A 14640-nucleotide genomic window follows, 5' to 3' on the forward strand; every position below is an offset into this window, starting at 1 on the left:
AAGGCCATTTTATTGCAGTATTGTTTGTTATAAGAGAAGATTTGAAGTAACCTGCATTTCCATCAGTAATGAACTATAGTTCATTCTGAGTTGAATACCATGCAGCCACTAAAAATATGAGACCGCTTTTTCTATATGTGGTAATGTGGAACAATCTCCAAGATACATTGATGAGTGATATGCATATATAGAAAAATGTGTATATAAATATGTTATGCTACCATGTCTTTTTTGTTGAAGGATATATACACACAACATGTACAGAGACAAGCATACACATATATTCTATTTGCTTAGAATTTTTCTCATAGGCTACCCAAGAAATGGCTATTTCTTTAGAGAACATTGGGGTGGAGAGTCAAGATAACAGGGCAGGGGTGACCTACTTTTTACTGTGTGCTTTGCAGCACATTCTGAATTGTGTACCATGTACATGATTTACATGTTCAGAAAATAAATACAAGCTTGTAAGTCCGAAAAGACTGAAGAACAGCCAAAGGTGAGACAAGAACCAGGAGAGCTCTCAGCCCGGGGAGCACTCGGAGGAAGAGCGCGTCCGTTCTGTGGAGTCGCACCGAGCTCAGTACAGTGCCGTTGGACTTAGGAACAGGGAGGCTTTTACCTCCGCAGCAGTAACCTTTGCTCTGTCCTGTCTGATTCTCAGCGTTTAGAGGATTATCAGCGCCGCCTTGACACCTCCAACCTGAAGCTGTCCGAGTACCCCGACGTTGAGGAGCTCAGGGTGAGAAACGGTCCGACAATGACTAACCGTAAAATGCCTGCCGACCCGCAGGAAATGAAGGCTCCGAGGGAGCATCGTGGCTCAGCTCTTTCTTTTAAATGTTGCGTCCCTACGGGGCCCCTTCACTTAGTCTGTCACTAGAGGAATGTTTTCTGTGAGATTAATTTTTTTATAAAAATTTGCAAGAGATGAAAGAACATTACTTACTAAGTTAATGTTATTTATGCGATGATAGTGAAATATTTATTAATTGTCACTTCTGGTACATGAGGCTTTTCTATTAGTCACTATTTAGGTTTAAGTCTTTCTTACACTGTTTCACTGTTGGTTGTTTGTCAGATTAATTTGGTGGCTGTTAAAAGTTCTGTGTCATATATAACAACTTATCCACAAGCATGCTGACGTGCTTAGCCCCGGCCAGAGAAGGGGGTTTTCCTAGAGCTGTTGGTGCTAACGATGACTCTCGACCACGTCATTACTCCCTAGAGCGAGCCCCAGCTCTGCCTGGGCTCTCCCCACGTGCTTCCTTAGAAGTCCTACCCTTGCCACCAGAACCGGGACTCAGAGGCCTCTCACAAACCAGCTTAGCAACGTCCTCATCGGTTATTGGTGGGAGATGCAGGGATATGGTGAGAATCTGACGGCTGATGCTCACAGCTTCACTGTCCTAAGCGAGGCCACCTGTTCACAGAGAGGTTTAGAAGGCAGTGCTTCTGAGTGTTTTTTAAGATGCCTTTCCTTTGTAGAAAATTTTATGCAGCTTACTTTTATTTACTCTTTATTTCATTTTCAATAGTTGACAGATATCAATAATAATAGTGAATGTAAGTGGTATTTTTATATAAAGAATTTCTTGAAAAGAAACTAAAATATTATCTCACTAAGTACTTAGAAATCATTTCTGTATAATTCTCTTTATTTTGACAGAATTTGGATTTAACAAAAAGGAAGATGATTCATGAAGGACCATTGGTTTGGAAGGTGAATAGAGATAAAACTATTGGTAGGTCTAATGTCTGTCAGTTTTGGGGAGAGTGAAGAAAGGAAAATAATAGAGAAGTTTCATAGAAGAAGAGAGAACCATTCACAATTTTCAGTTACAGCAGTTAGCATTGCTACTCTGTGTTATTCATGCCACTACAGGAGATGTGCTTCTGTGGTTTTGTTACCTGTGAAGTTGCTACTTGTTCATGTGGGGGTGAGGCAGGAAACTGTCATGCTTCAGTCCTGTCTCTATCATCCTTGCATCTGCGTTGAGTCTGGGCTTTTGGATCACAAGGCTACAGCTGTCTGTGTTGAGGAACTGTTGCTCTTTGTTTTTTTTGTCAGGCTGATACTTCAGGGTAATGGAGTCCATTTTTTATAGAAAATTTCTCTGTCGAATTTTATGAAATTTAAAATTTCTGTACTAAGCACCTTTCCCTGTGTTTTTCTCTCTAGATCTGTATACATTGCTGCTGGAAGACATCCTTGTATTGTTACAAAAGCAGGATGATAGGCTGGTGTTAAGGTGTCACAGTAAGATTCTGGCATCCACAGCTGATAGCAAGCACACGTTTAGCCCTGTCATTAAGTTGAATACAGTGTTGGTTCGACAAGTGGCAACAGGTGAGCATGTCTGCTGAGTGTTGCTAACCTTCAGGTTCATAAAGTTGCATAAGATATTTATTGTTATTTAAATAGAACAACTGGCATAAAGTTTTGTTCTTTTCATATTCTTATGCAAATTAAATGAAAATTATTTACTTGGAAAGTGGATTAAGAGTTTGTACTCCCAAATTAGGACACCAAGACGCTCTGAGCAATTTTCTGCATTTGAAAATTTTCTGCATGTTACTTTGGTCTTTATTCCATGTTCAAGTCATTGGTAGACAAAAGGCTTTCATTTGAGTGGTATGTTTTTTGATTTGGTGGGGAAAAGGGGCAAAACCTCAAGAGTTGGGTGTAGTTTAGGTTTTTGAAATCAGTTTAAGTTAGCAAATTATCCTAATATATAAAAACCCTGGGTCATAACATCCGGTAACGACTGAGGTTCGACCAACTGGAAGTCAGTTCTGCACTGCACGGCAACCCAGTGCTGACTGCTTCCGCTGCGGGCACAGTGCCCCAACACTGACTGCTGAGGGGGCTGCGAATTAGGGCCAGAGAGAGGCCTGAAGAGAGAAGCAGGAAATGATCCATTGCCTCTGTGGCAGCTTTTGATCAGGACTTGCCTCTCTCTCTCCCAGTCTGGACAGCAGCCTTGCCTCCATTTCTCTCTAGGCCTCCACTGGGGCTGCTGATCAGCCCCGTCTTTCTGATCAGGCCCCGTTGATAGGCCCAGAGATGCTGACTGGCATAGAAACTGACCAATCAGAACCAAATCTGGGTGAAGTGTGAGGAACCAATGGCTGACTAGGAGGTGGAGCTTTTGACGCTGACTGGCATAGAAACCGACCAATCAGAACCAAATCGGCCAGCAGATGAGGGCAGTTGGGGGCGAGATCAGGCCTGCAGGGGAGGGCAGTTGGGGGCAACTAGGACAGCAGGGGAGGGCAGTTGGGGGCAACCAAGCCAGCAGGGGAGGGCAGTTGGGGGCAACCAGGCTGGCAGGGGAAGGCAGTTGGGGGCAATCGGGCAGAGGCAATTAGGGGCGATCAGGAAGGCAGGCAGGTGAGCAGTTAGGAGCCAGCGGTCCCAGATTGAGAGAGGGATGTCTGACTGCCAGTTTGGGATCGGGCCTAAACCAGCAGTCGGACTCCCCCAAGAGGTCTCCAATTGGAGAGGGTGCAGACTGGGCTGAGGGAACCACCCCCTCCGTGCATGAATTTCGTGCACCGGGCCTCTAGTATATTAATGATACTGACAGCGAGATCCCTTTTAAAACTCGTTAGTTCCATGATGGCAGGGTAAAGTTAGGCACTTAGACTTTTTGTTTCTATTGAGTTACTGTGGAATCCGTGCCAGTTGTTATAATCTTTGCTTTGTAGCAGTATAATAAGCACAGTAGAACACACAGTCTGTTGTACAAAGTTTAAGTGTGTAGCTTGGTGAATTTTTACAAAGTAAACACATGTTTACAAAGTGAACACATGTAACCTTTAGCTGGACTAAGTGGTTCACATGGCCTCTGTGGGTCACACGGTGAGTCATTTCTGTCTTTTTTCTCCTCTAGATAACAAAGCTTTTTTCGTCATTTCCATGTCAGACAATGGAGCCCAAATCTATGAGCTTGTGGCACAGACAGTTTCGGAAAAGACTGTGTACGTATTAAACATCGCTGTTTCTGTGACTTTTTAAATTAAATCGATTGGGGTGACATTAGCTAATGAAATTATATAGGTTTCAAGTGTATAATTCTGTGATACATTGTCTGTATATCGCATTGTGTGTTTACTACACAAAGTCAATCTCTTTCCATCACCATGTATTTGGCCCCCTTTACCCTTCACACCCCCACCCCCATGGTGCTCTAATGTTTTCAATGTCCTGACTGTAATCTTTCACAAACATAACATTGTTTCTGCAGGACAACTTTGAAAACCAAGAAACAAGCAATTCCTCTATATTCCTTTAGATATGTTCTTCTAAGAACGTGTTACTTTTTAGACTGATGTCCCTTATTTTGATTCTGTTCTACTGGAAGTATATTTTCTAGAGAAAAAATGCAGAGGGTCATGGGAAGCGTTTCAATGGGCTGTGTGTTCATTATATTGTTAGGTTTTCCTTTAAAGTGCACAGTTATCATCTCTGCTTAATAGCAGTTGTCAACATAAATATGATCTCTGTCAGAAGTAGAATTTCTGGGTGGTTCTGGTTTCTGGTTATGTTTGTTTTATTTTGTTTTTATTTTTGTGTTCTCAGTGTATTTAAAGGCCCTTTCTTTTTCCTCCCTTTTTATGTGGGATTCTTGTGAAAACCCCACAGCTGGCAGGACCTAATTTGTCGGATGGCCGCATCGGTGAAGGAGCCGTCCACAAAGCCAATCCCCCTGCCGCAGTCACCGCCTGGCGAGTGAGTGTGCCTGGGCCTGTCTGAAGAATGTCTTTGTTTTCTTTTGGTCAGAAGAGGAGTGGGTAATGTTTGCATTTTGTTGCGTGATGTATAGACGCCTGTGACATCTAAAGATTGTCTTCTTTCTTCTGCAGAGGAGACAGTGAGGACGGCAAGCCTCCCAAGTTAAAAGCGGAGCATCATGGCATGTCCGTCACTGGTCTGCAGAGTCCAGGTAAACCACCTGCTAGTTTCCTTGGAAGAATGTAGTCCACATATTGCTTATTAAAATGCACAGAAACCGTTCAGCCATGTGGCTCAGTGGGTGAGCATCGACCTATGAACCAGGAGGTCACGGTTCGATTCCGGTAAGGGCACATGCCTGGGTTGCAAGCTTGATCCCCAGTAGGGGGCGTGCAGGAGGCAGCCGATCCATGATTCTCTCTCATCATTGATGCTTCCATCTCTCTCCCTCTCCCTTCCTCTCTGAAATCAATAAAAATATAATTTTTTTTTTAAATGCACAGAAACTTTAACTCTTTTTGTTTTAGGCAGGTTTGGGCGTCAGCTTTTCATTTTAACAAACTTTGCTTGTGAGCCTTCTGTGGACCATTGTAACACTGCTCTGACTGTGTATTTTACTTAATAGACAGTCTCGGTAGTTCATGTGATAATTTTTTTCCAAGTGTTTTCTGAATGCTTCCTGTTAAATGTTGAAAGATATGTTCTCTTTTTCCTATTTCGTTGAACAGACAGAGATTTGGGATTAGAGTCTCCCTTAATATCCTCAAAACCTCAGTCTCATCCACTGGGCACTTCTGGGAAAGCAGAGGCCGACGAACTCTCTGTGGCCGAGAGGCGGTTTGCACAGGAACAGCATGCAGAGGGAGCTGTCAAGGAAGCAGGAGTAAATAATCACATCACAATCCCAGACCCACACTTGCCTGTCTCGGAAGAGCGGTGGGCGTTGGACGCACTGAGGAACTGTAAGCTTTATTCATAAGTTAACACAGGTTCTTAGTAAGTACTAGAGCTGTGTAATGTACTACGCAGTCATTTAGGGAGAATCCAAAGAAGTATAAACAGACTTTTTCTTGGTAGAATTTTACAGTCTAGTCAGGAAGATAATAGAAACATTGCCCATCTTTTTAAGTAAACATACAGGGATGTCCAAAGTGACCTGGTCAGGGGGACCAGGGCAGGGAGGCAACAGAAAATGAGAGAGAGGTGATTAGCGCCTTCAAGGATGAATAAAACTCTGATAGGTATTTAGAAGAGTATAAGTTATTCAGCAAGAATATGATGGCACTAAAAGCACAACGAGGGGAAACGGAGGGTGTGCAGGGAGCAGGGAGTAGACGGCTGGCCCGAGGGGGAGCGTGCGCTCACTGGAGCTGTGTGAGACGGGCTGAAAGAGGCAGATGGCGGAGCAGCCCGCCTGCTTGAGCCTTGAACACCAGACTGAGGCTCCTGAACTGGACGGATGGCACAGCACAGTGCTCAGAGGGCTTTTCCAAACGACAGGTTACTCTGATGTTCCTGTGGCAACTGTAGTGTTCTCTGCCGAGGCCCATCCTCACACACAGACACACGTGTGCGCGCGCACACGCACACCCCCTGCACTTACCCAGGGGCGTGGGCAGGCCTTGCCACTCTCCGCTGCCCCTCTTCTCTAGCCGCTGATAATCAGCTATAAGTGGGAGTGTGCCACGTCTCTCAGGAGTAGTGGGGGTTGGGGAAAAGGCTGAGAATAATGGCTCTAACTGTAGAGATCCATTTGAAGTTTTTAAGGTTATGACTAATGAAAAAAGATTAATTTGAGAGCTGTGAAAGGATTTTAATGAAAAGAGGCTTAGAGTGGTGCACTTACTGTCAGACTATTATAGTAGTGTGGACTTGAGCCTAAAGGGTTAGAACTAGAATGGTGTCAAAGGAATAAATATAAAGGGAGGAGTCAACAGATATTTAAAGCAATTGACTTGTTTGGATGTGAGGACAAAGGAAAGGAGATAGATAATTTTAGTGTTTTTATCAGATATAAAAGTCAAAAAGGACCACCACTCCCCACTGTCACACTCTTCCCCCTTTTTTAATTTGACAGAGATTGTGGGCGTAATTGTAAAACATACTGAGCTTAAGACAATGAATAGCAAAGCATTAAGAGGAAGCAGGAGTTGTAGTTTCAGGCTGGGACTTGGGAGGTGCAGGGAGGGAGGTGGATGTGAGCATCACAGCCACAGGGATTCAGAGCATCTCTTGGGAAGTGAAAGCAAAGCAGGAAGACAAGGTCAGAGCCTCAGGCCTCCAGGCAGGAACAGAAGGTAGAAACTAAACCAGAGCTGCAAGTGGGCATTGGTCTAGCTTATTCACATCTGACTAATTCTAGATTCTCCTGAATGAACATTGATAATGATTTCTTTTAAAAAAATTTTTTTCAATTATATTTTACATTCAATATTATATTAATTTCAGGTGTACAACCTAGTGGTTAGGCATTTATAGGTACAATAAAGATTTCTGATGGTTTGACTAACCTTGTCCCAGCAACTCTGTCATTGTATGAGGGGCCTTACAGCATACACTTGCCTATTCAAAGTTATATTGCTACTTTTTTTTTTAACAACCTAAGAAAGCTATGCCATGAATAAGGTCATTTAAAAAAAACTAATTACTATTCCCTTTTGAAATTATACACACTGCTAAATCATTAGAATTAAATATTTTTACAGGGAAGTTTATTTTCTTCTTCACCACTTAAGGAAAGTCTTTGGATTATTATCCTATATAATAAAAGGGTAGCACGCAAATTGTCTCCTCAACCGGGAGTTCGACCAGAGTTTGACCAGGGGGCGGGGATGGCCTGCCAACTTCCTGTGGCTCCTCCCCCTGGCCAGCCCAGTCCGATCGGCCCTTATCTTGGTGGGCTGGCTGGACCCCACCCATGCACGAATTTGTGCACCGGGCCTCTAGTCTATACTAATAATAGGGTAATATGCAAATTGGTTGGGACACCATCACAGTAACGACTGGTCAGCAGGCTGTGTGTGCAGCAGGCACGAATGGGCGGGGACGTGCAGTGTCAGGGACAGGGGCAGGGCCACGGCAGAGAGGCCTCTCCGCACGCCTGCACCGGGGGTCCACAGGTGCACGGAGAGGCCCCTCTGCTGTGGACCCGGGACGGGTCCACAGGCACGCGGAGGTCCAAAGGCCTCCGTGGCAGGGGCCTCCGTGCACCTGCGCTGGGGGTCTGCAGGCCTCCGCTGCGGCCCAGCCCAGGGATCGGCAGGCCTCCCTCAGCTCCGGCCTATCTCTTTGGGGCAATTCATCGAGGAGCCCTGGATGGGTGATTTATCACGGGGCTCCCATACTGTGTCAGGGCACAGATCAGGCTGGGAGACGCCCCCATCCCAGAGTACGTGAATTTCATGCACCGGGCCACTAGTCCTATATAATAAAAGGCTAATATGCTAAGTGTCCGACTGGTTGACCCTTCGACCAGTCACTATGATGCCACGCACTGACCACCAGGGGGCAGACGCTGCTACTGGTAGGTTAGCTTGCTGCTAAGGTCTGGCCGATTGGGACTGGGCGAGATGGGCCAGACACGCCCTGGAGCCCTCCCACGGTCCCTCCCCATTCGGCCAACCTCCCGCGGTCCCTCCCCGGCCTCAATCGTATACCATTGGGGTCCTTCAGCCTGGCCTGCACCCTCTCGCAATGCGGGACCCCTCGGGGAATGTCAGAGAGCTGGTTTCGGCCCAGTCCCCGCAAGCCAGGCCGAGGGACACCACGAATGGACAAATCTGTGCACCGGGCCTCTAGTAAATGATAAAATAAATGTTCTTGGTGTTTAATAAAATTAGAAAAAATAATGCCGATACGTATAGTGTCTGCTTCTGGAAAAACAGAACTTTCGGAGTTTTTGTTGTCTAGCTTACCAAAGCTTCTCAGCATCTTTGGGTCTTATTCCAGTTGCCAGTATATGGAAGAAAAAATAGAAGAGGACATAGTATTGGTTACTTAGCAGTTCTAAGTAGGAGCACCTCCCATTACAAATATCTAGATTTTCCTAGTCTAGTTTAATATTATATTGTCTGTAGATGGTGTTTTATTTCAAAAAATAAAAATAATTATATGAAATTAACATTTTGACTCTATGTTACTAAAAAGGTGCTTACTTTTAGAAAGTGCTAACAGCACTACTTAGTTTTGGTTTCAGTCTGAGGTTTCAGTGTGAATATGCCTTTCCCTCCCCCCTCAATCTTGCAGTGAGCTTGTTGAAGCAGTTGCTGGCACAGAAGCTGAGTCTGGCTGAGAAGAGCACTCAGGAAGATTGGCCACATTTTTCAAGATACAGGACGGCCTACCCAGGGGTGCAGGCAGACAGTGGAACCCAGAACTTTGAAGTGATGAAGGCCTGTCCTGGTGAAAGACAGATGCCCTTGAGAGCTGGAGCAGGTAGCCTTTCAACGTGCAGCAGTCCACCGGCCTCGGCGGACTCTCCTGCTCCACGGGATCCCGCGGTCCTGGCATTCCAAGAGGGCCAGGCAGGTAGCAGTGCAGTGATGGGCTACACGCCTGTGCCCCCGGAGGCTCCTCCTGCAGAGCCAGAAGGTGGTCTTGATGAGAGTGGGGAGCACTTTTTTGATGCCCATGAAGTACACAGTGATGATAATCCATCTGAAGGTGAGGGAGCAGTTAAACAGGAAGAGAAGGACGTTAACGTACACATCTCAGGCAAGTTCTCTCACATGTACACTTTGATGTTGATTGCTGTTACTGTCCTGTGTGTTGAAATGGATGGTGTTTGGGTTTGCAAGCATTGTGTGTGTGTGTGTGTGTGTGTGTGTTATTTATTCTTTATCACACTAAATAGTTCTTGAATCTACTCTAGTGCTAGGAGATATAGCATTGAGTAAACAAAAATCAACTCTCCTCATGAAGCTTAAGTGCTAGTTGGGGGAACAGTAATCTATCCTATATAATAAAAGGCTAATATGCAAATTGACTGAACGGCAGAACGACTGGTCACTATGATGTGCACTGACCACCAGGAGGCAGACGCTCAATGCAGGAGCTGCCCCTGGTGGTCAGTGCACTCCCACAGGGGGAACGCCACTCAGCCAGAAGCCGGGCTGATGGCTGGCAAGCGCAGCGTCAGTGGCGGGAGCCTCTTCCACCTCCACGGCAGTGCTAAGGAGGTCTGACTGCTGACATCCCTCAAGGACTCCTGGACTGTGTAAGGGCACAGGCCAGGCTGAAGGACCGGCCCACCCCCCACGTGCACGAATGTCATGCACCAGGCCTCTAGTATGTATAGAAAAGGCTGCCCTTGCTGGTTTGGCTCAGTGGATAGAGCATCGGCCTGTGGACCAGAGGGTCTTGGGTTCAATTCTGGTCAAGGGCACATGCCCAGGTTGTGGGCTCAATCCCCAGTGGGGGGCGTGTAGGAGGCAGCCAATCAATGATTCTCTCTAATCATTGATGTTTCTTTCTCTCCCTCTTCCTTCCTCTCTGAAATCAATAAAAATATATTTAAAAAAATAAAATAACAAAAGGCTAAGTGACCAACCGACCGTCTGTCTGACCTTCTGACCAACCGACTGGCCAGTACATATGACGCACACTGGCAATTTAAAATAAATGTTGACTCACGCATGCGCGATACACGTAAAGCTCTTTGAATGGGTATTATTGAAATCCCCTGTGAAATGATTTGTAACGGATCTATTATTGAAGCTACCTTTGGAAATAGCATATCTATAGCTAATATTTAAACTATATCTAAACATGTGATTCTTTGTCCTAAAAATGAGCATGTTCATAACCTAAATGAAGAAATTTTAGAAATACTCGATGGAGATTTTCACGCCTATTTGAGTGATGATTCCATCTATTCAATGGATGATGCCGAAAGGAAAGTTTTCCCATCAAATTCTTAATAGTATTATTCCTTTGGGAATGCCGTGTCACAAATTAAAATTGAAAGTGGGTGCAATCATCATGCTACTGAAAAATCTTAATAGTAAATGAGGTCTTTGTAATGGTACTAGATTTATTATCAAAAGATTACGACCTAACATCGAAGCTGAAGTATTAACAGGATCTGCAGAAGGAGAGGTTGTTCTGATTCCAAGAATTGATTTGTCCCCGTCTGACACTGGCCTCCCATTTAAATTGATTTGACGACAGTTTCCCATGATGCCAGCATTTGCAATGACTATTAATAAATCACAAGGACAAACTCTAGACAGAGTAGGAATATTCCTACCAGAAAGCGTTTTCGGACATGGTCAGTTATATGTTCCTTTCTCTCGAGTTCGAAGAGTGTATGACGTTAAAGTTGTAAATACTTCATCACAAGGGAAATTAGTCAAGCACTCTGAAAGTGTCTTTATTCTTAATGTGGTATACAGAGAGATATTAGAATAAGGTTAACCAATTTATCAGTCATTGTTTTTATCAATGTTATTTATATATCATGTTTTTGTTGTTTTTATATCATGTCTTTGTTGTTATATCATGTTATTATTTATTAATCAATTTATATATTACTAGAGGCCCATTGCAGGAAGATTCCTGCAAGAATATGGCTTCCTGCAGCCAGAGCGAAGCAGAGAAGGGAGCGGGCTTCACTCCCTTCTCTGCTGCCTCGCTTCCCTCCCTTCTCCGATGCCTCGCTCCCTCCCTTCTCCACTGCTTTGCTCCCTTCTGCAGTGCTTGGCTTCCTTCTATGCTGTCTTCAGTCTTCACTCCAAGCCTGCATATGCAAATTAACCGCCATCTTTGTTGGGTTAATTTGCATACTTGCTCCTGATTGGCTGGTGGGCGTCACGGAGGGATGGTCAATTTGCTGTTTCTCTTTTATTAGTGTAGATTTTCATATACATTTTACTAATTTTCTTTCATTTCTGACACTTCTATTATAGAGAATGGGTAAATAGCGATCTTAAAATATTTCTTCTAATTAATTTCCTTTGGGCCACTAGTGATAAATAAGTAAGCCAATAAATAGAGTCAGAAGAAGTCTTCACTGGAAAATGAGTCAGACTAAGGGAGTGAGGGGCAGACAAGTGACCAGGGAAGAGGCCTCTGCTGAGGCTGCATTGGAGCAGAGACCCTGGAGGCAGCTCGGGTGTCTGGGGCAGAGTCCCGGCCAGAGGAGGCACAGCTGTGCAGCGAGCTCCAGCTCAGGGTTGAGGAGTGAGCAGGGGGCAGGGAGAACAACGGTGGGAGATGGGGGGGGGGGGGGGGCAGGGACGCAGCAAGGGAAGTGGTGGCAAGATTGTAGAGGAACTTTGTAGTTTTCAGCTTTTAACTTTTCAAATGCTAACTCCTGTGAGTTATTCAGAAAGTACGATGAAAGTTTGCCAAGTGTCCCTGGAACCGCAGGGAGAACATTAAGTTGTGCTTTAAACATGGGGATTCGGGAATGAATGGCTTTCACCGTCTTTAATCGCTTTTAAAGCTGTCACCATGTCACCCGCCCGTTTCCTGACGTGGTGCTGGCGGTGCAGTCACAGCCCGCTCTGTCTCTGTCCGTAGGAAACTATTTGATCCTCGATGGCTACGAAGCCGTGCAGGAGAGCTCCACCGATGAGGAGGGCGCTGTCTGGCTGCCCCCGCTGTCCGGGCCGGGCCTCCCCGCCACGGACCCCGCCCAGCAGCCGCGGCCCTCTTCCCGGAAGGCGCTCTCTGACGGGGCGGTGGAGGCCCTGGCCCCGCGCTGGGGAGCCGGGGAGGGGGCCTGCTTGGAGGCCCAGAGCCCCTCCGCGTGCGCGGACGCCCGGAGCCAGGTCCTGGCGTGCATCCGCGAGATAGAGGCCGCCCTGGAGCACCTAAAGGTACGGCCGCCTCCCCGGGGCGCGGGGGGAGGGGGGCGGCGCACGGACCGGAAGCGGGTGTCGGGTGATTGGAGCCCCGAGTCTTCTTTGACCGTCGCCCGTGAAAAGGCCCGAGGAGGGGCCGAGGTCAGCATCGTCGCCGGTTACAAAGTGTTTGCACGGCTCCTCTGCGTGCGGCCGGGTGTGTCCGAGGGCACTGGCCCCCTGCGAGGCGGGGCAAATAGCGGGACGAAGGGTTGTGTCCTTGGAGCGAGGCCGGGACGTGTCAGCGGTGCCGGTGCTGGTGCCGGTGCCGGGCTGGTGTGCCAGGTGCCGGGGGTGGAGGTGGCCCCTGTGGCTCTCGTGAGTCGGCGCAGCGGGAGGGGTTGTGAATTGAGTGATGTCAGCGCTGTCCTGGCTGGTTTCTGAGGAAAGGGCTGCTCCCCCCGCCGGGCAGGGGCTCTGGTTCACACGCGGTCCTGGGCTGCCGAGGGCGCATCCGGGAGGCGTGTGCGCTCAGGCGGCCCTGGGAGGGCCTCTCAGAGCCAGCCGCTCTCCTCTGCTTTCTTCTCACGGCGGAAATGTGAAGTCACTCATTTAAGATGGAAAAGGGCAAAAGGAATGAAATTTACATTTTTCCCTCCACTAACAAAATTTTAATTATGTTTATGTTGCAATTTGGAAGCATACATGTAATTAAAAAACATTTTTCTTATTTTCAAAAATAAGTTTTTATGATGTTCAAATGAAAAACCGATACTTTTATTTTACAGAAGGTGGAGGAAAGTTACACCATTCTTTGCCAAAGGCTGGCTGGGTCAGCCCTCACAGACAAACACTCAGGTATGTGAAAGCTGTAGATTCCAGACTCTGGAATTATCCTGCCTGAACAAATACATGAAATACATACATAAGTAAATATTTTAAAATGTTTCCAAACATCAAAGATCACCCCTCTCCCCTTTGCACAGCGGGAGGCAGAGCAGGGGGGGCGGGGGGGCTGCTGACCCAGGCCTGGCCCTCCTGGTCTCGCTGCTCTTTGACTCCGTGGCTGCGGGTGGTGCTGAGCTCAGCGCAGCAGTTTATGGTCATTGGCTCTTGGATGAGGCTGTTCTGGTCCAGAAACAGAGACGGACCCGGGCCGCGGAGTTCACGGTGTTCTCCAGGTGCCCGTGTGCCCTTTCTTCTTACTTTGACCCCTGATGTCCTTATTCTTCCAGATAACAGCTAGAGCTGTGCGTCCTGGAGGTGGTTGGAGTTTGAGCATCGGCACATCCTGGCCCCAGTGTGAACGGAGAGAGAGTGGCAGAGGGTCTGCCTGGAAAGCTTCGGGGCTGGCCTGTCCCCGCCCAGAGCGGACTGTCCTTCCCCGTCCGCAGCTGCCCTGCTGTCCGCGAGGGAACCTCTGCCCCGCACTCTGCGCCTCACGACCAGAAGTGTATTTTGATTCAGAACAAAAACCAAATGCATAGAGCCTCGGTGTGGGGTATGACATTCTATTTAGACTTAAGGAAATGAGAAAATCAGATGTATTTATTTGACTTCATTCCACATTTGAAAGCACATTTTAATTTCTATTTTGCTGTGTTTTAATTAAGTAGTGAGACTTTGTCCCTTTATATTTAGTTCACCAAAAACCAGTGGCTCCTGAGGCAGAGAGCTCAGGAGGGGGTGGCAGGAGGCCGGTGGAGAGGAGAGAGCAGCCGGGGGGGAGGGGGGGGCGGGGGGGAGCACCTGGCCTTCCCCTGTGTCACAGCCTCTGCCGCCCCGTGGCTGCTCCCATCTGACCTCAGGGCAGAGCCGGGCTGTGCTCCTGTGCTCCCCAGGGGGGCAGAGCACAGGGCTCCCGCTCCGAGGCCAGCACTGCCCCTCCCGCTGGGATCACCGGGAACCGAGCCTCGTGTGCCACACGGCAGCCACTTGGAAGTGGGCGTGTTTTCTTTTCCTTTGAGGGTTGGGATTTGGGAGGGAAAGGAAAGCAAATTTCATTTTCTTGACTATAAATTTGTTTTCCTTAATATTGTTTCATTTTTATAATTATACATTGGACTCCAGCACGTGTATACAATTGCTCCTGCAGATTGAGCAGGAAGTAAAAGCAAA

At 47.0% G+C, this 14640-nt stretch overlaps 1 protein-coding gene across 3 annotated transcripts in view; it reads left to right on the forward strand.

The window, feature by feature from the left end:
* The window catches only part of ARHGEF12 (Rho guanine nucleotide exchange factor 12), a 244174-nt gene extending 229937 nt beyond the window's left edge, over nucleotides 1-14237 (forward strand). For all 3 annotated transcript variants that reach the window (XM_079787790.1, XM_079787791.1, XM_079787792.1), the window contains 11 exons: nucleotides 665-742; nucleotides 1670-1745; nucleotides 2183-2350; nucleotides 3897-3984; nucleotides 4649-4735; nucleotides 4870-4949; nucleotides 5467-5700; nucleotides 8984-9451; nucleotides 12260-12558; nucleotides 13311-13380; nucleotides 13758-14237. In XM_079787790.1, the coding sequence (XP_079643916.1) occupies nucleotides 665-742; nucleotides 1670-1745; nucleotides 2183-2350; nucleotides 3897-3984; nucleotides 4649-4735; nucleotides 4870-4949; nucleotides 5467-5700; nucleotides 8984-9451; nucleotides 12260-12558; nucleotides 13311-13380; nucleotides 13758-13768 (1659 nt within the window). In that variant the 3' untranslated portion in view covers nucleotides 13769-14237. The remainder of the gene's footprint in view (nucleotides 1-664; nucleotides 743-1669; nucleotides 1746-2182; nucleotides 2351-3896; nucleotides 3985-4648; nucleotides 4736-4869; nucleotides 4950-5466; nucleotides 5701-8983; nucleotides 9452-12259; nucleotides 12559-13310; nucleotides 13381-13757) is intronic.
* The last annotated feature ends 403 nt before the right edge of the window (nucleotides 14238-14640 follow it).

The sequence above is a fragment of the Cnephaeus nilssonii genome (genome assembly GCF_951640355.1).
Source record: "Cnephaeus nilssonii genome assembly, chromosome: 13".
In the NCBI taxonomy this organism is placed as follows: domain Eukaryota; kingdom Metazoa; phylum Chordata; class Mammalia; order Chiroptera; family Vespertilionidae; genus Cnephaeus; species Cnephaeus nilssonii.